The following is a 23,154-nucleotide window of genomic DNA, read 5'->3' as shown; positions in this document are numbered from 1 at the left end:
AGCTGCAGTGGCAGCTGGGTCTAATAACAGTGTCCTCACACACATGTGGATTGTGCTTCACAGTGTAGGGAGTGCATGCATATCCCTAATATTTAAACTTCTCAATCATTGCTGGCAAAAGCAGACATATGTGTCAGTTCTGTATCCTGAACATTAAATAAAACACTTTGAATTTGACAGTATCTTGTGGTGCCAGAATGTAAGAAGCCTAAAAAAGAAACAGGTGGGTGGTTGAGGGGGTGTAGCAGAAGGACAGAGTTCCCAGTGTCCAAAGTTGGAATAACTCAAGCTACAAAATAATAATGGAATTGGATTATAACACAAATTTCCACGAGTCTATATTAATATAAGTAACTGCATGAGTAAGCTAGTAAGTGAGGGAGAAGAGACCGTCTTTAGAAGAAATCTGATTAATAAAGAAAACAGAAATGTAAAAATCACTATTGAATATCACAGCAATAATTTCTTCAGGCAAGAAAATTCCAATGGATACTAAAATTAAGGGTACAAATTTCAGCAGAAACAGATAATTACATACTCTTCCCCCAGATATTTAGTAATTATGAAAAGAAAAATAGTAACTGTGCAACAGAGAACCCTGGCAGACAACACTTTAACCAAGTGATTAAAGTTAATGTCTCAACTAATAAGTTACATCAATAGCATATCCCCTAATATAACCTAGTGAGAAGAGCATATCACCTCTATGGTGTTCTTCCCAAGAATGTATAACTTCAATTTAACCATAAGAATTGAAGGACATACTATTAAATACTGGCCAGCACTTTAAAAAAGTCTCAAGGTCAGAGAGGAAGGAACTGTCACAGATCAGAGGATACTGAGGAGAGGACTGAACAATAAAGACTTTAGTGTCCAATTCGGTATTATTCTTGGATATCACTTTAACATGGGCTGTATAGCAACATTTAAACCTCCGAATGGCAAAATATACAAGGCAATTATAGATATTAAAAGAAACATTTGGATCCTATTTTATACACAATTTTTTTGGTTAGTATAGGTCTAATCAAGAGAATACATCTTAAGGATGTGTTTGTCATTTTTGGTTAAGTACTTGTTTCTTTCTCCTTGAATAATTGATTATTTCATCCTTTTTGAAGTACGGATTTTGGTACTGTAAAATGTGTAAATTCATCTTGTTGCTCAGTATTCAAGGGCATGTGTACTTTTTAAAATCACTCTAGATAAGGAAATTATGTTAGTCTACCCTAAAATGAGGCATTTAACTCACTGTCAGTGTTTGTTTTGGTTCTGCTAGGGTCCGAGATTTGCCCAGTAGGAGCCTCAGGAGTTGTCTCTGTGTTCTTTGATATGACCTAGCATTGTTTTAGAACTTGCTCCAACTCTGGCATTATGAAATGTCCCAGGTTCATCCTATGTACTTGTTTTCTCTTCAAGTTTTGGAATCAATTTCCCAGAAGCTCTGGTTTGTTTTAATAGGGAATGGAATTTTGAAACCAAGAGTTAAGCACTCAGTCTGCTCACTGTCACGTGGGTATAATTGCTTCCAGATTTTTGCAACAAACAGAGGCAGGGAGAAATGTCATTTTCACAGATTTAACCATATGTATGTATATGTGCATGTATACATATGTATATAAAATTATGAGCTCCTACAATAACTCTAATTACAGTTCTAATTCTACAGACCTTCCCCCATTTCATGCTCGTACCCCTCTTCTCCCACAGTTATCAGTAGAATCTCAGAATAAAATGCTTTTCTGGAAGTCTCTGTTTTGGGGGGATTTTGGTGAGCCTCAGGGATAGCTCTCGAGGGCGGCTGGATGTCTAGTTGCGGGATACTAAGCATTTGTACACTGGGAGGCATATATTCATGATGTGTTATGTTCGGAAACTTAAGAGCATTATTTGTGATTAAGAATACTTGATTGGAAAAAAAAAGAGTATTTTAAATGCTCTTTTTTTTTTTGGAGACAGTCTTACTATGTCATTCAGGCTGGTCTTAAACTCACTGTGCAGCCCATGCTGGCCTTGAACTCAGGGCAACCCTCCTGCCTCAGCCTCCCGAGTGTTGGGACACCATGCCCAGCTGAAATACTCCTTTATCACATGGTTTGAATAGCAATTTTCATTAATACATTCAATGTTCCTTTTAATATATTCAATGTTCCAGTTATTGTAGCCATGAAATAAGTCACCCCAAACCTTAGAAGTGTCAAATAGCCATCTGCTTGCTGAGTGGAAGGGATACCACAAGGATAGTTTGTCTCTACTCTGTAATACCTGGGGCGTCAGACAGAAGATGAGGATGAGTGTGGGGTAGGGTGGAAGTAACTGAAGTCTCATTCGTTCTCATGCCTTGAGGTTGACGGCAGCTTTCGGCTCAGACTGTTTTCCTGTGGGCCTCTCTATAAGGCTTTTCCACATTGGCTGGTTTGGGCTTCCTCTGAATACAGTGACTGGTTTCCCTAGCAGGAGCCTCTCCAAAAGGGGAGGCAGAGTGTAAGGACACACATACCCCTTATTGACTGGCATGACAAGGCTCTAGAAAAGCATGTGGGACCAGACATATTGCTGTGGCCATTTTTGGAAAATACGGTGTGCTGTGGTTTATTATATAGATTGAATTACATCTAGTGAGGCCTCTTGGAAATGCACCTTTTGTCTGTTGAATTTTATACATAGCAGTTATTAACCAGTTACACTATAAAGTTTAAGCAATCAGCCAAGATTAGAAGATGTCAGATTTTCAGTCTTTAAACATTTATGTTCCATGAACACTTTCTTAAAAAGCTCCCAGAGATAACTCTCCCCTAGTAGACATGAGAAAACCAAGACAGAAGAAGGCATGAAATGTGGAAATAAGAGATCCAGTGCAGACAGCAGTGAAAGAAATCACAAGGTTAATACTTGTTAAGGGATTTTGCAGTTACTGTTGCTGGAAAACCAGTTTTTCCAAAGCTTTGCTACCATTTTATCACACTTACAGATTCTGTGTCAGAAATTCAGATAGAGCACAATCAGAGTGACTTGTTCCACAATGTTTGAGATATACGTAGAAGGAGTCAGTGCTGGGGGTGACTTGAAAGTTTGGGAGTTGGAATTAGCTGAGGCATTTTCCCTCACATGGGAGTTGATGCAGAGGTGGTCTGCTGGGGCACCTGAACAGAGCTTCTCTAAGCGGCCAGGGCTTCTTTACAGTGTGGTGGGCTCAGGGTAATCAGACTTTTTACATGGCAACTCAAAATGAGAATTTAACCAAGCAAGATGCAACACTTTTTATGACCTAACCTTAGCAGCCACACAGCACTGCTGCTTCTGCATGCTGTGGGTTTTAAGCAAGTCACTAAGTTTGGTCCAGATTCATGGAGGAGATACTTAAACATAATCTACCTTTGACATATGGGAGGAGTGCCAGAGAACCTGTGGATGTGTCTTAGAACTGCTACAGGCTTTCTCTTACTTGATAGCTTATTAGCTGGTGTAGCAGGCAACTGGTCAAGATTGTAAGATGTCAGAAGCCTCTAGGAGAGGTTAATTTATAGAGGTGGCCTTGATAAGATTCCTTGATACATCTGGATGTCTGGGGAAGAGATTTGTAGAGTAGTGGAGGACTGAATTATTGATAAGTACACAGCAAGTAAAGCAATTAGTTGATTATTAGCTTCAGGAAAGACAAACATTGTACAAGGGAGGGAATGGAATCATGGTTTGTCTTCTCGACTGTGACCTAGTAACTGTAGTGTAAATGTTAATTCTTGATCTAGCCAGGCATATGGCAGATAGGAAGGGCATATCAGAGGTTGAATTGGATATGGGTGAGGGAAGAGAGACTATCCCTATTATTGATCCATAATTAGTGCTAAAACTGAAGAAATAAAAGTAATGTGCTATTTGGAGACATGGAAGTAAATAAAATAAGGAAGAAAATGTGTCCTTGGGAAATGGGAGGTTTGCAGGGTGGAGACCATGGGAAACGGAAGGATTTCTGTTTTCAAAACCTTGTACAACTCTCTGCCTTTTAAAACTGTGAGGCTGCTCAACTATGATGAAAATAACTTTGAAAAGAACTTTCCACAAAACCCAAAAGAGTAGGCATAGAATAATTTTACAGGCATACACTACGGCACATTCAAACTAATCTTCATTTTTTATACATTGTTTCAGAAACTAGAAAAAGAGGGACCCACTTTCATTATTCTCCGGATATTACCCTCACACTAAATTTAAAAAAAGGCATGAATCAGTCTTACGTAAGAACATAGGTGCAGAAATAGGTTAAAAAACAAGAAACCAAATCAAGCAGGAATTAAAAAAAATACACATACAGCATTATGAGTAACTCAAGAATGCAAGGAATGTCTTCACTGAGGGTGGGGTGGTTGGAGGTAAAGTAGGGTTGAGAAGGCAGTTGGCTGCCCTAGCCTGTGATTTTCCCCTCCAAAGCTTCCAGGGCTGTTAAGGAAAGCCAGTCAGGCTCCTCCACACTCCTTATAATTACCACTCCCTCAGACCTTGCAGCCACCCAAGTTACTGCATGTCACTGCCTAACTGTCCACCTTCACTTCAGTCCAATTGCCCACAGGTGGAGGCATTAATAATTGTGATGCCACCATATCAGGGTCCTCACCCCTACTTCCTGCCAGCTGGAGTTCTTAATTTCCACCAGACTGGTGATTAAGTGAACTCCAGTATTTCATCCCAAGAATCTACTGGTTTAGTACCCTTCTGGTACTGACTACATTAGTCCAGGTTTCTCATAAAGCAGAGCCTGAGGTAGTAAGATTATTTACTATCCTTTACAGTTCCAATGAAACAAGAGGGAAAAGGATGGAAGGAGAGAGAGGTCCTATGAGAAGGTATTATTGAGTTGACCACCATTAAGTGCAATTGATTATTTAATCTTGTGGGACATCATCTAATAAGCTTATAGAGCCCTGGCTCCTTGTGTGGCTGGAAGCCAGGCATGCCTAAGCTGACATGAGGAGCTACTTCCTGGAATATATCAAAATATGATGAAAACAGTGGCTATAACTAGCTCTAGTGAGGGATCAGTATATACTCTTCTAGGGGTGGTCCATGCATGTGTGCAGATCTGAAGATAGAAAATTAAATTTAATCTCTTGCCATATAGAAAATCTCTACCTTACTCCATATTCCAAACCAAATAGTTTCCAGTAAAGATCTCAAGGTAAAAGAATGACATTGTTAGAAAAAACATATAGGAAGCGTGGAAAGATTTTTTAAGACTGAAACACAAACTATAAATGGTTGACACATTTTATATAAAAATTTTAGAAATGACTTGAGTGAAATAGCTCAGAGGTAGCGTGTATGCAAAGCATACATGAGACCCTTGGTTGAGCACCAACAAAATCAAATTAAAAATTTTCAGAAACTGTATACCAAAAGATAATACAAGTTTGTAAACTTGGAGATGTTTATAATGTCTACCTTATAAAGAGTTAATATACAGCATATATAAAGAACTCCTAAAAAACAATAAGAAGACCAACTGTACAGTAGCAAATGATAAGAGGATGTGAACAGACAACTTATAGAAGACCCAAAGAGCAAATAAAAAGCATACCATCATTAATGAGGGTGTGCATATGAAAAGATGAATACCATCATTAATAATAGAGAAATGAACATTAAAACCATGAAATGGCACTCTCCAAGTTAATTCCAGGCCTTTCCCTTAGGGAGTTTTTCTATCTGGGTCAGGGAAAAGAGATGGGGTTTAGTCAGAGCTGGATGGGTTGAGTGGTAAACAGCCCCAAGTATAACACAGATGGTCATAATCTCTTTGTCTGGGCTGTGAAAAGAAGACCCAAAGTTATATGTGGGGAAGAAGACCATAAATGAGGTGAAGTTGGCAGAACTTTAGAGCCTGATGTCCAGGGCTCAAATCTCAGCTCAGCAGCTAAGGGACTTCCGCGGTCTTCAGCCTCTTCAGCTGTTAAGCAGAAACAGTTCCCATCTTTCTTGGTATTGAGAGCCAATGGGGCACAGAGTAGATGCTACATAAATTATATGGTCAGCCTTCTGTTATCTGCAAGTTCCACATCCATGGATACAACCAACAGTAAATTGAAAATATTTAAAAATTCAAAAAATTCCAACAAACTAAACTTGAGCCTGCTGTGTGTTGAGCACTATTTGAATCCTCATGAATGAAGGATGTGTAAGTGTGCCCTGTCGTAATAAAACACCATTTCACTTTGAGTATGATTCACACGGAGTCTTGTTGGTGTACTGGTTAGGCTCACAATGACTGCATCTGTACTGAACATGTACAGACTTTTTCCTTGTCATTGTTCCCTAAAGAACATAATAACTATTTCTCTAGCACTTGCATTGTATTAGCTATTATAAGTAATCTCGAGATCGTTTAAAGTGTATGTGAGAATATGCATAGATTATATGCCAGAACCATGCCATTTTTTGTAAGGGAATTGAGCATCGGTGGATTTAGGAAATCTGCTGGGGTCCTGGAACCAATCTTTCCAGATACTTAGGGGCTGTAGTTATTTTAAACAAAAGAAGAGATAATAGGTCAGATCTGTGCCTACCTTTATTTTTACCCTGTATTTTAGTTTTCACTCTGGAAACTTCTCTGAACAAGCAAAAGTATAAAATAGCATGAATTCACATGTTCCCATCATTAATCACACAGCTTTAATGATTATCACCAGGTGGCCAGGCTTATTTCATTTATCCCTTTCCCCCTTCCCCTATTATTTAAAGTAAATGCCAGGCATAGCACTGTGTCCTTGCTTTTTTTTTTTTTCATTAAGTTTATTGGTAAATTTAGGTACCCTTTACAGTTACATTCATCATTGGGATCTTGTACCTGTACATGATATATCCTGGTTCTTATTCTTTCCCTATTCCTAGCCCTCCCTTCACCCTTCCACCCTTCCCTATATACAAAGACTTTGTTTCCATTTTTTCCTTTTCTCGTATTTTTTCTTTTCCCTTCTTTGTTTTTTTTGCTTTGTTTTTCTGAGACAAGGTCTTACTATATAGTTCAGGGTGGCCTTGGACTCACTGTGTGGCTCAGGTAATCCTCGAACTTTTGGTGATCCTCCTACCTCAGCCTGTCGAGTCCTGGGACTACAGGCATGTACCATCACATGCAGCAGCACTGTGTCCCTAAATGTTGCTAAGAGAAATCACCTTTCCCTCTGGACAGATGGTGATCACACTACAGAATACCACTGCAACTAGCCGCTACCTGCGAGTCCTCCCGCCTTCTACTCCGTACTTTGCTCTGGGGTTAGGTGAGTTCAGTGAGGTATGCTTTTAGACAGCCTCAGAGCTATGTTGTGGGTTAGCTGCAGTTACGGACCCACGAAGCCCTGATGACTCTGCCCCTGTCCTGAGCTCAGGCCTCCTCTCCCCACCAGTTGCTGGTGAGATCCCACCATCTGGACAGCTCCTCTCTCCTGATTTCTCTCTCTAGGCACTGGTTCTGCCATTTCCCCCTTCAGCTCTCATTTCACCATGGCAGCCTCCAGCCAGCCTTCCAGCTTACTTGCCAGTGTTTGTCTCAAGAGCAGCTCTGGCCCTGTCCCTCTGCCCAGAAATCTCAAAGGACTCTGCTTCCCGTGAGATAAATTCTAAGCCACAGGACCACCCATGGCTCCACCTAACCATTCCAGATGGACCATCTCACTCCTCTTTGGGCCCTCATGGTTTTCCTGGAGTCCCTGCCCTATAAGCTTGCCCCAGCACACTTGGTGGTTCTGCCATTTGTCTGACCTTGGCCCAGAGGCGTTGACTCATACAGTCAGCCCCAGCTGTGCTTGCCTTCTGAGGCAGCTGAGCCCAACGTGGTGAGTACTGGTCCCCATCCTCATCGGTTGCTTTTGTCATGCGCAGGGATGTTCCCAGGACGTGGTGGCATGGTGGCTCCTGGAATGACCTGCCAATACACTGTCCAGTTTATTCCTGACTGTCTTGGGGATTTTGATGACTTCATTTTAGTCGAGACCCAGTCAGCCCACAAGCTCCTGATCCCCCTGCAGGCCCGGAGGCCGCCCCCTGTGCTGACCTGTGAGTTTGTGCCACACCATACTCAGGGATCCAGAGTTGGAGAGTCCCCATAAAGACTGTCTTCCTCTTGGGGGTCCTTGGTAGCAGCATAGAGCTTGGTCCTCTTGGGCAGGGGCTTCGAGTTTGTAAGGAGGAAACTTCTATCTGCTTCTGTACCCTCTTCCAGTGTCAGGTCCTACTTTTCCTATTTGCATTTGGTGTTCCCAGTGGAGGATGACTCAGCAGGGGAGGAGGCTGCACCCAGCTAACCCCAGCACAAGCATTGCTGGCTTGTGAACACCTCTAAGTGGAATATGCTACAAGGAGGCAAGGAAGACGTGTCTGGGCTCTCTGAGTAGCCCATGGTAGATGTGGCCTCTGTGGCTGTGGGGATGGCACCCTTGGAAAATCTGCTTTGCCTAGGCTCCCTCAGTTATGAACCTCTTCAGGTGGTACAACAGAAGTTTGGACTCTGATCCTCCTCAGTTCTGTCGCACCCCTTGGGGCCATGCTGGTCTTGGCTGAGACATGAGTCCACAGTGGGTACTGACTCCCATTGCTCTGTCCAGGCATGGATGGAGTCCCGGGGCACTGCTGCCATGTGGGCCAGGAACAGCCTGGGCAGAGCCCAAGTGTACAGGGGTCAGGGCATGTTACCATTCATCCTGTCTGCTCTGGATGCTTAGCTGGGGCCCTTAGGTCATTCCACAGCTGCTCTGACTGTTGGCTGGACTTCAGGGGAACAGTGACAGCAGGGCCCAACCTGAGTGCATGTTGTCTTCTTATACATCTTTTCTGTGGCTGCAGTGTCACCGGTGTTGGACTGTGGTTACTGCCTCATAGGAGGAATAAAGATGACAAAATTCATCTGCAGAAATGTGGGCTTCAGCACTGGCAAATTCCACATTATGCCCAAAGAGAGCTGGCCGCCAATAAGTTTCAGGGTGAGTGATCATACATTGCTACCTGGAAAAAGAGCAAATCCATCAAAGAAAATAACCCCTTGGAGTGAAATGTTAGATAGTTCCTTGATTGGAAACACCGAAAAGCAGAATGTTCTTAACTCTGTATCCAACTGGCGGGCCTCAGTTGAATATATACGGAGTTTAGGACTAAACCTGTGGTTATTGCCACTAACACCTGCACGACCCTAGGCAGGTTTAGCACCTCTCTTATCCCGGAAGGCCTGGTTAACATTCACTCCGGCAGGGCAGTCATCACTATCATTACAAATGTCTGCTTATATCAGAGGCCACAGATTGGCAGGTCTTTGGCTGAATTTTGTTGGTATTTATTTGGCACAGTGCTTAAAAACATTTATTTATTTATTTATTTATTTATTTTTTTGTACTGGGGATTGAACTCAGGACCTTGTGCTTGTGAGGCAGGCACTGAGCTAAATCCCTGGCCCCTTAAAAATATTTTTGAACCAATCTTTAAAAGTGGGGAAATTTCACATATACACCTGCACTTTCAGTCTCTGGAAAATTGGAAGCAATGCAGGCCTGGGCCAGGACTCGCTGTGACCCTTTCAGCTAGGGCAGGGAGGTAGGGCCCATGTGCTCCATCCTGTTGCCTGGGCTTCATCACTGTCAGGCAGCCCCAGCCCAACACCATTGATCATTATGCATATATAGTTATTTCTCTTATAGTAGGGAAAATCCTCTGAATGCTTTTGTCCAGAAGACATGTAATAGATCGAGAGGACCATGTGTTCTCAGAAACTCATTTTACTCATTCCTGTTACTTGCCAGGGTCTTGTAGGCCTAGGTTTGTGTCCCTGGAATATTCAGTGGCTTCCTATATGAGGGCTGGGGCTGCAGCTCTGCTAACAAGATGACAGCTGCCCTCATGACTCAGGAGCTTAGGAGCTTATTATAGCCGGGGTGCAGGGGTAATAGAGGCAGACATATACACTAGCACCACTGACCAAGGGTGCTGAGGAGGAAAAGGAAGTTATGCTTTGGGAAATCCTTCTCACACTTCCTGCCTTTGTCCCAAGCACTCGGCAATGGTATTCTTTGCACCTCCTGCAGGTAGTGAGCGCTTTACAGGTTCTCTGTCACTTACTTGTCCTTAACCTTCAGTACTCTTCTGGTGCCTGGTAAAGGTCAAGTAAATGTGTGCCAGATGAGTGAGCTGTAGTTTCTTTGTTGACCTGGGATTGGATGATCCTTACGATCCTTCAAATAGCCAAGCAGATATTTGGAGGAGAGAAGTTTTAAATTTGAGCCCTGGATCTTATACCTTCTTGCATAGCATTGTGTAATTTTCTGCTTTTCTTTAAGGCTGTTGCAAGCACTGGCTTTATTGGACAACCTCCCTTTGCAGTCATGCCTTCGGTGTTTGAGCTGGCTCCTGGGTTATCCGTATTATTGGAGGTAGGTGACTACACATTGGCATATATTCTTGCCTTTTTATGATTCCTCATGTCTTTGCCCTCAGTGGCTACATGAAAGCATTTGCTTCTGTGTTTTCATAACCCAGTGCCTACTCCCATCCCAGATACCAGCCTCAGTGGGTCTGGATATATTCTTGCATTCGCATTTGACTATCTTATGACCTCACAAAGCAAATGCAGACAAACCTAGCATTTCCATCATGATGGCTGAATGTTGCTTGTCCATACTGTTAGCTTGGGAGTGAGCTTCCCCAACACATAAGCTGCCTCTAAGATCTTCCTATAGTTTTTCAGATTTCTTGGACCTTCCTCAACTCCACTAGCACCATCTGGTACCTGGGTGAAGAGAGCAGCATTGTTCTCACTGTTGTGTTTATATAGTCAACAAGGCTGCCTTCCTTAAGCCTTATTCTGAACCTCTAAGGAAGCTCCCCAAGATCTGATCCCATGGTTGTGTACTTGTGCCTTCCTAACCAGCCCCTTTTAGCTGGGCTTTGGCTCACACATTTGCTGGGTTCCAGAAGTGCCTGTGAGGACCACACTGCCACTTTTCCTGTCTCCCTGGTCCTGGAGTCTGATTCTGTGGTGTCATGTCACTGGATGTGGGGGCTGTAGAGACATGCTTAGCCTTCCTCAATAGCCTGCTAAGGAGGCTTCTGGCATTCAGGGGTAAAAAACTGTCTGGTTTCTGACAGTGATGAGATCCAAAGGCCACTGTCTCTTAAACTGAGCTGCACATTCCAATCACCTGAGAAATACGGAAACACACTCATGCCTGGGTGCCCACCCTGGGCTCTGAGTTCCCTGGTCTGGGGAACAGGACTTTACAACTGCTCAGGTGATGCTGTGTAAGGACCACTGCCTTATATGAGCTTCAGTGTCATGGTATAAGTGAGGGCATCCTTTCATCCACTGCTTTCCAGTTTCAAGTGCCTGATATAGTCTTGTTCTGTAGTCCTGGGGTGTGATTCTAGGTCATACTCATGCTGACCCAATTCTCAGTGAGAACCTAGTTCTCAGGGTTGGGACTGAGCCAACTCAGGGTCACAGTAGAGCTTTGTTAGTCTTTGTCTGGTGCTGAGAGGGAAGTGGAGTCTGCAATGCCCACCTGCAGCCCAGACTCACTTTCCTCTCTTCTAGTGTCACCCAGGCCTTGACAGAGCCTTGTGGTGGCTTTGAAAAATTAGGATTTGTCTCCCCTGATGTCCTCTCACCCTGATTTCTTGTGATCTCCATGGAAACAAAGAAGGTAGCAACAAAACTATTAGGGGAGCAGTGAGAGGATTGGGGAGGTTTCCCCGTTTGCATTTGTTATATATTTTGTGTATTGGTTATTGGGGTTGTGCTTTAAAATTTATTCATATTTCCAAATAATAAATAAATTCAAATGGTTAGAAATCTAACAGATGAAACTAGGTAGCAGAGAAGTGCTTCCTTTCCTCCCTAACCCCCAAGGGCCATCCACACCTGACCTGTTTTCAGTGGGCCTTCCAGAGATATTGTAGGCTAAATAAATGACACATGGGTTTTTCTTTCCTTCGTTTCCATTTTCCTTTCACATAGTGTTGCCTGCTCCATACTCCGTTCTGCACTGTGTGTTTTCCATTTAACAGTATGTTTTATAGATCATTCTCATGGTTTTAACAACTGCATAGTCTTCCACCATGAATGAACCATAATTTGACTCATTAGTCCCCTACTGATTGATATGAAGATGTTATGGCTTGTATCTAGATGGGGCTTCAAAACCTCATGCACTCATGGGTGGGATTTTTGGGAGGTGGCTGGATGATTGATGTGTGATGCTGGATTAGGGTAAGTGATACAGGAATTAAGGGTGTGTGATAATCTCAATTTTTTTTTTTTGGTACCAGGGATTGAACTCAGGACCTTGTGCTTGCAAGGCAGGCACAGTGCCACTGAGCTAAATCCCTGGCTTAAAGGTGTGTGATAACTAAACTGGTTTAGCATAGTTCTGGGTATGGGAATGGAAGGTTCAACCTGGATGTGGGTGGTAGCAGTAGGTTTATAGGCTGGATGGAATATAAAGGGACAGAAAGGAGGCAGGTTTCTTGCTTGCTGGCTTCCTGTCTGCCATGCCATGAACTGTTTCTCCTCTGCCCTATCTTGGGGCCAGCTGACTATGGACTGATATCTCTACAAACTGTGAGCTAAAATAAACCTTTCCTCCTTTAACTTGTGGGTGTTGGGTATTTTGACCCAGCAATGAGAACGTAATTAAGACAGAGACATTTTTTCTTCTAATCTTCACCTATTTCAGCAAATAACTTATATGTACATCACTCTATCCAAGTATGAATTAGTTTCTGAAGTGGGTTTGTGGATTCAGATGTCCATGCTTTCATAATGGTGAAACATGTTGCTAAAATCCTTACCATATATATACATTATACCAACTCATACCTCTAACAGTATGTCATGATGCCTGTTTTCTTACATCCTTGCCATACAATGTGTTATCAAAACTAAAATAATGATTACCATACATGTTTCTGAGCATACGCAAAAGTAAAGAGAATAGTTTAAAATCACTCTTTTACTTATTTCTCAGCTCTGTCAATGAGCAGCTTTTGGCCAGTTGTCTTACATCAACACTCCTTCAACCAAATTCCATCCAGCCCCTCTAGATTATTTTGAAGAAAATTAAGATGTAACATTAATGTATTTATTAGAATGAAATTAGACTGTTGTTTCATACCATATTCAAAATTCAATTCAAAATGAATTAAAAGGTTATATGTAAGACTTGAAACTGTAAAGCTGCTAGAAGGAGACATAGGGGAAAAACTCCAGTACTTCCAAAACATTGGTAGCAAGTAAAATGGAATTACTAAAATGCTTCCACACAGCAATGGCAACAATAAACAGAGTAAAGAGATGACTTGTGGATGGAGAAAATATTTGTAAACCCTACAGCTGATAAGCGGTTAATATCAAAAGTATGTTAAGAAATTCAGACAGCTCAATTGCAAGAAAACAATCTGGTTTGAAAATGGGCAAAGGATCTGTGTAGACATTTCTCAAAAGAAGACATACAAATGGCCAACAAGTATATGAAAAAATATTCAGTGTTGCTCATCAGGGGAATGCAAATTAAAACCACAATGAGATATCATATATCTGTTAGGATAGCTGTTATCAAAAAGATGAAAGATAACAAATATTGACCAAGGTGGAGAAAATGGAACACTTGCACATTGTTGGTTGGAATGTAAATTAGCACAGTCATTACAGAAAATAGCGTGGAGATTTCTCAAAAAAATTAAAACCAGAGCTACCATATGTTCTAGCAACCCCACCACTGGTGATACACATAAAGGAAATTAAGTCAGAATGTTGAAAAGACATTTTTACTCTCATGTTCATTGTAGCATTATTCACAATAGCCAAGATACTGAATCAACCTAAGTGTCCATCAATGGATGAATGGATAAGGTGTGATTTTGATATGCAATAGAGTACTTTTCAGCCTTTCAAAAGAAGAAAATTGTGTCATTTGCAACAACATGGATGAACCTGGAGGATGTTATGTTAAGTGAAATAAGCCAGGCATAGAAAGACAAATACTGTTTTATCTCACTTACCTGTTCAATTTTAAAAGATAGAACTCATAGAAGCAGAGAGTAGAACAGTGGTTAGCAAGGACTGGAGGTAGGGGAGAGCTTTTTGGGAAAAAAACCTAGGGAAAATACAACCACTGCATTTACGACAGCTAACTCTGTGCTCTTTGCCAGTATGATGAATGAAAATTGTTCTTCTGGGTGATCTTCATTTACATTTCTTTTCGCAGGAAGGATTTTAGATCTCATTTGTTTCTTGAACTTTCCATATCCTTTCAACATACTCCTTGCCTTACTCTACGAAGTAAAAGGAGCCTAGGTTGAAACTTGTGGTCTTAGGAGCAAGCTGGCAGGGAGGGAGAGGAGGGGAGGGAAAAGTAGTGAGCAAAGAGGGATGCATGTCTGACAAGAGGAGAAGGGGAGGTGGGAGTAGAGCCCCTAAATGGGGGTGACAGGACTCACTTTCTCTCCTTTAGGTTTTGTTCTTACCAATGAGCCTGGGAAAGGCAGAGCAGACCTTCATCATCGTGTGTGACAACTGCCAGATAAAGGAGCTGGTGATTGTAGGTGGGCTTGCATGTGCTCCTGGGGTTCGTGTGTCTGTCAGCAGGGTGGCTATGCTCACCCTGTGTCAGGGTGCACATTAGGGATGTGGCAGCCTCCAGGCACTAGGCTGTAGTTTTCAGTCTCTTGCTTTGGTCAGATCCAAGACAGTATGGCCTCCCAGATAGACCAAGGAGTCCTGGCAATGATGGCAGATAGAAACCTGGGGCAAAATCTTTCATTGTTTTATTTTGAAAGTCACTTTACTCCCCTTTGAGGAATTTCCAGTGACTCACATAAATCACCAGAGGCACTTTTAGGTTTCTGTAAGGTTGGAAGGGCCATCTTGCTCAGTTGCCCCAAAAGCCCACTCATCTGCCTTCCCTTTCACTTATTCTCCTTCCTGCTCTTCTTTCTATCCTTTTCTTCCATTTGCCTTACCAGTTTCACTTGGAAGGCATTACACTGAATGTCTGCTATGTGTGAAGTTCCCCAAATCACTTCCTTTTAGGCAGTGAGGAAGTGAGGGCATGAATGTTGTGCTAATGGCCCTCTCTGCTCTCTTGTGTACATGTCTGGGGACTATGTTCAAAGCTGGATCCATGTGGACGATGGCATGAGCACTGATTTCAGCTTAATGAAACTTCACTAACCTCACTACTCTACTTTATCAGGAACCGGGCAGCTCATTGCTTTGGATCTGATCTATATTTCTGGTGAAAAAAGTCAACCAGATCCTGGAGAGCTCACAGACTTAACAGCTCAGTACTTCATTCGATTTGAGCCTGAAAACCTTCAGTCCACATCAAGGAAACAGCTGATTATAAGAAACGCTACGTGAGTGGACCCTATGTACACCCCTCAGTGAGGCAAGAGCATCCTCCCAAGGGCCAAGAGGGATTCTAGGCCTATGATAGGTCCAGATTGGATGGAAGGATCTAGATTCACACTCCCCATCTTGATGGCCACTAGCTACATGCGGCTATTGAAACTTGAATCAATTAAAATTAAATAAATTTACAAACTTCCTCAGTGGCCCTAAGTACAGTTTAAGAGCTCAGTTACCACATGTAGTCAGTGCCCGCCCTATTGGACAGTGCTTGATTGCATAATGCTGCTCTAAATCACTTTGACCCATTCTGAACCAGGAGCAGTTTTCCAGAGAGGTCATGTTGGACCAGTGTCCTGGTGCTGAGGAGGCCATCCAAGTCCTGGGGCAGAGATTAGGTCTATGGGTTCAGCCCTCACTGTCATTTGCTCCCTGAGCAGCCTCTAAGCACCACCATTCCACCAGGACTGACTTTGGGGAGCCCCTGAGTGAAGGCTTCCCCCTATCCTCATACATTATGCAGGCTTCTGTGACCCAGTATGGTAAGTGGTACTTGCCTGTCATCCCTTCCCTGTTGACAGCTGCCTGTCAGAAACATGTGTGAAGTCCTGCGCTTCCTTCTGCCATGGAATTGTCATAGTTCCTATTGGGAGCCAAGGGCACTTATCTTTCAGGATACAACTGTCCTGGGAGACCATAGCTAGAAGCAAGTTCTAGGGAGGGTGGTCATGGCAAACCCTGAACACTCATTTAGAGGAGATACTGTAGAAAGTTTTTCTGATATCCGGAGATGCTTAGATCCCTCCAGTTTTTGTCTGGAGCATGATTTTTGGTGCGAACCATTTCTCTTGATTTACTAGAACTCCACCCTCCAGCTCTGGTGGATGGAAAAGAGGGGGCTCTTTTACATGGTTTCCAGTTTGGACTCCCTGACCCACCTGCCATCCCCTGTCCAAGTCCCTCTATGCTCCTCTGAGGGAAAGCCTCATAGAGTTCCTATTCCTTTGTCCTTTTTTCTGCTTACTCCTGAAGCAGGGCAGGCCAGGCATGGGGTAGAACCTGATACAATTGGGGCATGGCTTAAGATCTGCTGTCCACTGTCATGGTTGCCCCCACAGGCACGTGGAGCTGGCCTTCCATTGGCAGATCATGAGGCCCAACCTGCAGCCTCTAATGCCTGGAGAGACCTACAGTGTGGACAGCATCAAGCACCACCCCGACAGGGAGACAGCCTTCTCCATCAGGCCTGCAAAGGGGGTTCTCAGCCCCCACACAGACCACGAGTTCATCCTGAGCTTTTCTCCTTATGAGGTTAAAAGGGTGTCATGTCATTAGCTACACATGACTGACCGGGTATCTTACCCCTCTGTCCATGTTTTTAAATGACATTGAAGCCACATGTGGGCCTGACAAGGTACCTGGGCATCTTAAGTCCAACTTTTAGCTAAGAGTGTCCCCAGAGCTTGTGCCTGGTGTGCAGGATGATGCAACTCGTTTTTCTGGTCCTGACCCCACGTGCATCCATCAGCAAAAGAACCCCAGGCTTGTCTCCTCAGCCTTGGCATCTGTCATGTTATGTCAGAGAACATTACCACCTCCCCCACCTCACAGCAGCCTTTAGACAGAATGAGGCTCAGGCTGCCAAGGGCCAGGTTAGCACAGGACCAGGTCTGGGGTCTCTGTTAGCGGGACTGGGACCCAGATGAACACAGGTGCCTTTCAGGCCTCACCCATGGCCAGTGTGAGCCTCAGGGATCTCCCTTCCTGCCAGAAGGCAGGGCTGAGGTAGGCCCCTGAGTCACGGCTCCTATCCTGGCAGTGGCTTCACTTTCTTAGGGTGTGAAAGAGGTAGGAGGGAAGTGGCCCAGGGTTGTTTTGAGGGCCAAGGGGAGGGGGAATTCCTGCCATAGCACCAGTTTTCTCTAGGCAGCCTGGCTGGAGTGCATAGATGTTTTCAGTGTGCAGTATTTGCCTTGCAGCTGAGGAGTTTCCACAGTGTGCTGCAGATGGTGCTGGAAGAGGTCCCCGAGCCCCTGAGGTGAGTAGGGCCTGGACCTGGCTAAGTGTGGACAGCTGAGGATGCTTCTGTGGCAGGTGCTGGGCCAGGGGTGGATGGTCACCTTGGCCCTAGCAGTTTTTGTGGGCTGGGAGCACTTTTGTCTTGCCCTGGAAACCTATTCCAGATTGGGCTCAGCATACAGGAAACAGAGTTGGCTGGACTTGCTAGGAGAGCTGTAGGCCACCTGGGCTCATTGCTTCCCTTGGACAACTGAGCTCATCCTGCCTGGGTGGTGTTGAGAATGAAGAGAATTTTGCTCCATGGTCAGGGTGGGTCTCCTGTCAGCCTGGTGCACAAATGCCAGGCTGGGGGCTGTGGTGTGGCTTTGTTGATGGCTCTGATTGTAGAGGGTGTGGGAACCAAAGACTATAGATCTTTCTTTACAAGATCAAAGATGTGAGACAGAGGCAGGGACATGCAGGGATGTGCTCCCAGGCTGTGTTGTTTTCTGGCTCATGGTGGGTTTGTCTTCAGTGCAGAGGTAAAGAACCTGGGGGAGTATTCACACTCTGTGGATGACGTGATTGTCTTGGAAATCGAGGTGAAAGGCCCAGCAGAGCCCTTCCAGGTTCTCTTAGAACCATATGCCCTCATCATCCCAGGAGAGAATTACATTGGTGTCAATGTGAAGAAAGATTTTAAGGTAGGGCATAGCCTCTTCCTTGCTCATCCGGGCTGAGGGTGCTGAACTGTAGGGAAGACAGAGCTGGAGGGGTCACTGCATGGAGCCTGAGGCTATTCCCAGGGCCCCGAACCTAATCTTGCTTGCAGAGATGCCTGGGCCAGGCATAACTGTCTTATTTTACCAGTGTTCCAGAATCTTCTGAAATAGGGCTGTGGAACCCTTCCCCTGTTCACAGGTCCTTGGCAGGATATGGCACCCACATCCCTGCAGGGTGCAGCAAGGACACTGTTACGTTGGGAAGGCTGTGGCTTTATGTGGCTGGGAGTTAGCTGGGAGGGTATCCATTAGACTTCTGGTGAGCTCATGATCCCACTCCCTTCAGCAGGTACAGATTTGACATGAAAAGGCAGCACTGGGGCAGCGCGGATTGGGGTGTGTCTTTCAGATGTGGAATAACAGCAAGTCACCCATCAGATACAAGTGGGGGAAGATCAGCGACTGTCATATCATTGAAGTGGAGCCCTGCACAGGGGTCATAGGTACCTGGGAGCTGCAGAAGGGTTTGACCTGCCCAGGAGGAGTGATTAGAGTTTAAAGGGACCTGTGGAAGGCCTTGGGTGTCTTCCCATCAGCTCCAGCCAAGGTCTTCCGCATATGGCAGATGAAGTGAGCAAAGGTTGGACATCTGGTCCTGACCACAGAAGGAAACCACCTCTGCTTCTGTTCTTTCTCTGTTTTCCTCTCTCAGAGCCCAGTGAGGTTGGGAACTTTGAGCTGAACTTTACGGGGGGTGTCCCTGGCCCAGCAAGTCAGGACCTGGTGTGTGAAATCAGAGACTCGCCCTCGCCAGTGGTGTTACACATCGAGGCGGCCTTTAAGGTATGCTCGTGGGGGGCTGGGCAGCCACAGGGCCCAGGGAGGTGGCAGGGTGGGACTCAGAGCCCATTCCCAGACAGCCTAGTGATAGGCTCCTCTGGGTATCTCAGGGGCCTGCCCTTGTCATCAATGTCTCAGCCCTTCAGTTTGGTCTGCTCTGCCTGGGGCAGAAAGGCAGGAACACCATCCAGATCCAAAACATCAGCCAGCTTCTGGCCACGTGGCATCTGAGGGAGAGCCCAGCCTGTCTGGAAGAAAGACACGAGAGTGTAAGTTGGGCACTGGTGGCTCCCACTGTGCCACCTCACCCGTAAGCACTTCTCCTTGGATCTCGTCTGAACTGCAACCATTGTGCTGTGCATGTAGATCAGAGCTCTGAGGCTGCAGGTGAAAATCCTGTTGCCCCTCATTGCCCACCACTCCCCACCACTGAGACAGCACCCTGCACAGCTGAGTTCATACCCCAACCCCAAATTAGCAGGCACTTTCTATTCTCTTTTCTGCTGTTAGATGCAGAAGCAGGACTGGGATTCTCTCTCATCAGAATAGCCTTAGTCTAGGGGAAAATGGGCTACTGTGTTGGTCGGGAAGCCTCCAGGGTTGCTATTGCTAGGGCCACGTCGCTGCCCCTGAGGGTTCACCCCGGGTTCTGATTCTCTCTGGGATGGTACCTGCCATTTGAGTACCTGCCAGCAGGTGGCGTCGGGGCACAGGTGTGTGGCTCAAACCCTGAAAGCTCTGAAAAGGTAATTCAAGATTTGTTTGCATTCCTTAGCTGTTTTCTTCCCAGCTGAGCTTTGCCCCAAATTCCAATGCTTTAGCTCTGGCAAGCACACAGAGCCTTATTTTTCTATGGCAGTACTTGGCAGTGCCAGGGAGGCTGAAGCTCTGAAGCCAAGAAGCCCAGCCTCCTACCTCTGAAGCATGGGGCCTGCCTGGGTGGGAGTGAGGGAGAGAGAGGGCAAGCCCTGCCACGTGGCATCTCCAGGTGCCTGCTCTCATGGAAGGGAGGGATAAGAGTGAGATCCCCACATCCTGTCTGGTGTGAACTTATGATGTCCAGCGAGCAGCACCCTCACTAGCCAGTGTGGCCTCTCGGAGCCTTACTCACTTGGAAGAGTGCCCCTTCTGTCATCAGGGACAGGAAGGATGGAGTGTTGAGAGCCCTCCCCAGATGTAGACACTTTTCTACTGAAGGTTTTTTTCTTTTCCTGTCCCTCTTTGTCTAGGTGTCTGGTGGGAGCAGGGACAGACTTATCGCCTGAAGGAGTCTATTCTGCAGGAATGAGGGGGTGGGGAAGGGACCATGGAGGAGCAAAGGAGAATCTGTGGCTACATAGCACCCCCCCACGCCCCTGGCTGGTGACCTGATGGCTCTCCTCAGTTGAAGCTGTCAGGGTCCTGACCCAGGCCTGCCCAGGGGGCTCTGCACCTCCTGCCATGGCTCTTCTCCTGGAGCTGGAACCTCCACCTGCCTGCCCAGCTCTCCCTGCTCCCCTGGGGCACCTTCCTCTGCTTTCTGCCTCACAGGTGTGGGCCAAGGCATGGGGACCTCTCTCTTATGTATTCCTTTACTTGGAGGCTCAGTGTTTGTCCTCTTAGTCCTGAGACCCTGGCCCAGCTGTGGTCCCCCATCTGCTTGCCTCCTTGTGGACCCTAGGTGGCTCTGTGAGAGCCTGGAGCAGCTTGGTGAGAGCCTTGGTGGGCATGGCCCGCCCCAGTGCTGCAGTCCCACGTGTCGTTACTCCTCATCCTTCTGAATTGGCATTAGGTATCATCCTTCAACATTGAGCCTTCGAGTGGCCAACTTCACCCTCTAGGGGAGTGCAGTGTGACTGTCACCTTGGAGGCCTTGCACTGCCAGACTCTGCAGACTGTCCTGGAGCTGGAGGTGGAAAATGGGGATTGGAGGTATGGAGGTTGGGATGGGAGGATGGGAAGATTACAACAGACTATGCATACATGTAGTATATTTATGTCATGTGTAATCATGTTGTTCTTCTGGGAAGTGTCTACTCATTTTACTTGCCCACTTTTTGATCAATCATCACAGAGGAGAAACAGTTCATGGGGGCAGATGGTAGCAAAACAAGCAAGGGAGGACTACAGCCTCTTTCTGTCCCTTATATCTTACCCAGCCTACTTAGGGTGGGTAGCATTCACACCCTTAATCCTAGTGCCCTTGAATTTAGCATTGCACCAGGAATCAATCCCACCATAACACACTGTAGATCCAGTCACCTCTGAAAAAGGCCCACCTATGACTGCATAAGACTTTTTTGGGGGGGCCGTCCATCTATACACAGCCATAACACTAACTTTTAGCAATTCTTTATATATTCTAGATGTTAGTTCTCTGTCTGAGGAATTGCTGGAAAAAAAATTTCCCCATCCTGCAGGATGTCTTCACTCTGCTGGTGGTTTCCTTTGCTGTGCAGAAGCCTTTTAATTTGATAGGATCCCATTTGTTGATTCTTGGTACTATTTGTCATGCTATTGTGGTTCTGTTCAGAGAGCCCTTGCCTATGCCTTTGTTTTCAAAGGCATATGCCTATGTCTATTTTATCTTCTAGCAGATTAAGTATTTCTGTTTGAACATTTAGATCCACTTGATCCATTTTGATTTTAGTTTAGTGCATGGTGAGACACATGAGCCTAGATTCAATCTTCTGTATGTGGACAGCCAGTTTTCCCAGCACTATTTATTAAAGAGGTTATCTTGCCTCTAGTGTATGTTTTTGGACCCTTTGTCAAGATCAAATAGCTGAATGTGCCTAGGTTTGTTTCTGCTTCCTCTAGTCTGTTCCATTCATCTACATGTCTATTTTTATATCAGTACCATGCTGTTTTTATTACTGTAGCTTTGTAATATAAACTTCAAACCTGGGATTGTGATACTTCCTGTTTTGATCTTGTTACCCAGGATTGGTTTTGTTACTGCTAATTGGGGGTCTCTTCTGGTTCTATTTGAATTTTAGGATTGTTTTTGCTAATACTGTGAGGAATGCTGTTGGTATTTTGATTGGAATTGAGTTAGATCTATATATCAGTTTTGTAAGTATGGCTTTTTTGACCATATTGGATCTGCCTATTCAGGAGCAGGAGATACATATTTTCTGATGTCCTCATCCATCTTCTTTTTCAGAGTACTGTAGTTTTTATTTGAGAGGTCTTTCACTTCCTCAGGTTAATTCCGAAGTGTTTAATTTTTCTTAATGCTAGTGTGAATGGCACTGTTTTCCTAATTTCTTTCTCAGTGACTACATTATTGATGTACAGGAATGCTCTATTGATTTTTTGTATGTTGATTTTATATCTTGTGACATTGTGGAATTTAGCTATTCTGGGAGTCTTTTGATAGAATTCTTTGGGCCTTCCATGTAGAGGATCATGTTGTCTGCAATAACGATAATTTGACTTCTCCCTTTTCTATACATATCCCTTTTACTTCTTTCTCTCACCTGATTGGTTTGGCTAATGTTTTGAGGACTATGTTGAACAGGCTCACAGTTTCAGAGATTTCCATCCGTGATAGGCTGGCTCCAAGCAGGAAAATCATGGTGGAAGGTCAAGGCAGAGGAAAGCCGCTCATATCATAGCAGCTGAGAAGCAGAGCAGGGGAACAGTGTCAGAAAGGAAGAGGCCAGAGACCAGACAGAGTCCCCAGATCCTACCACACACACCCACAATCAGCTCTCAAGGCAATCAAGGTGACAATCAAGCTTAACTGGTACAAGAGGGGTAGTCACCATTCTGAAATAAGTTCAGAGTGTTCTCCGTACAATTTCTCCCTTGTACCTTTTTCAATTTTTAGCAATTATAAATGGGATTGTGTTTTAAATTTATTTTCATATGTTTACTGTTAGTGTATAAAAATGTGGTTGATTTTGATGTGTTGACTTTGTACCCTGGTTTAGTTCTAGGAGTTTTTAAAAAAATATAGATTCCTCAGGATTTCATAGACATCACATCAGCAACAGTTTTATTTCATCTTTTCTGATCAGTATGCCTTTTATTTCCTTGTGTTCTAGCTACCTGGCTGTGTATGCTGAGATACAGGAGCCCCGTGTGTACCTGCACAGCAGCCAGGTGGAGCTCAGCAGCCTCTACCTGGATGTGCCCACAAAGTCCACCGTCACACTCATCAATAGCACACTCCTCCCCACCAGGTTCCACTGGGGAAAGGTGAGGAGCCTCCGCTGTTGGGTAGTGGACTGC

General features: G+C 44.8%; 1 protein-coding gene across 5 annotated transcripts in view; it reads left to right on the top strand.

Moving 5' to 3' along the window:
- Nucleotides 1-23,154, top strand: part of Dlec1 (DLEC1 cilia and flagella associated protein) — a 61,159-nt gene that overhangs the window by 14,260 nt on the left and 23,745 nt on the right. For 4 of the 5 annotated variants that reach the window (XR_015439511.1, XM_087182066.1, XM_087182067.1 and 1 more), the window contains exons 7-20: nucleotides 7,181-7,268; nucleotides 7,870-8,043; nucleotides 8,830-8,966; nucleotides 10,311-10,403; nucleotides 14,481-14,571; nucleotides 15,222-15,384; nucleotides 16,495-16,687; nucleotides 17,356-17,414; nucleotides 17,910-18,078; nucleotides 18,506-18,599; nucleotides 18,809-18,939; nucleotides 19,047-19,205; nucleotides 20,708-20,847; nucleotides 22,968-23,121. Coding sequence is in view for 4 of the 5 variants with exons in the window: in XM_087182066.1 (XP_087038192.1) it covers nucleotides 7,181-7,268; nucleotides 7,870-8,043; nucleotides 8,830-8,966; nucleotides 10,311-10,403; nucleotides 14,481-14,571; nucleotides 15,222-15,384; nucleotides 16,495-16,687; nucleotides 17,356-17,414; nucleotides 17,910-18,078; nucleotides 18,506-18,599; nucleotides 18,809-18,939; nucleotides 19,047-19,205; nucleotides 20,708-20,847; nucleotides 22,968-23,121 (1,845 nt within the window). In the remaining variant the exon portion in view is untranslated. The remainder of the gene's footprint in view (nucleotides 1-7,180; nucleotides 7,269-7,869; nucleotides 8,044-8,829; nucleotides 8,967-10,310; nucleotides 10,404-14,480; nucleotides 14,572-15,221; nucleotides 15,385-16,494; nucleotides 16,688-17,355; nucleotides 17,415-17,909; nucleotides 18,079-18,505; nucleotides 18,600-18,808; nucleotides 18,940-19,046; nucleotides 19,206-20,707; nucleotides 20,848-22,967; nucleotides 23,122-23,154) is intronic. The other variant, XM_087182068.1, reaches the window with a different exon arrangement.

Source organism: Heterocephalus glaber, unplaced genomic scaffold (assembly GCF_053883595.1).
Source record: "Heterocephalus glaber isolate CG9 unplaced genomic scaffold, H.glaber_assembly_v1.0 deba00001472, whole genome shotgun sequence".
Taxonomy (NCBI): domain Eukaryota; kingdom Metazoa; phylum Chordata; class Mammalia; order Rodentia; family Bathyergidae; genus Heterocephalus; species Heterocephalus glaber.
This window is presented reverse-complemented; position numbering and strand designations above follow the sequence as displayed.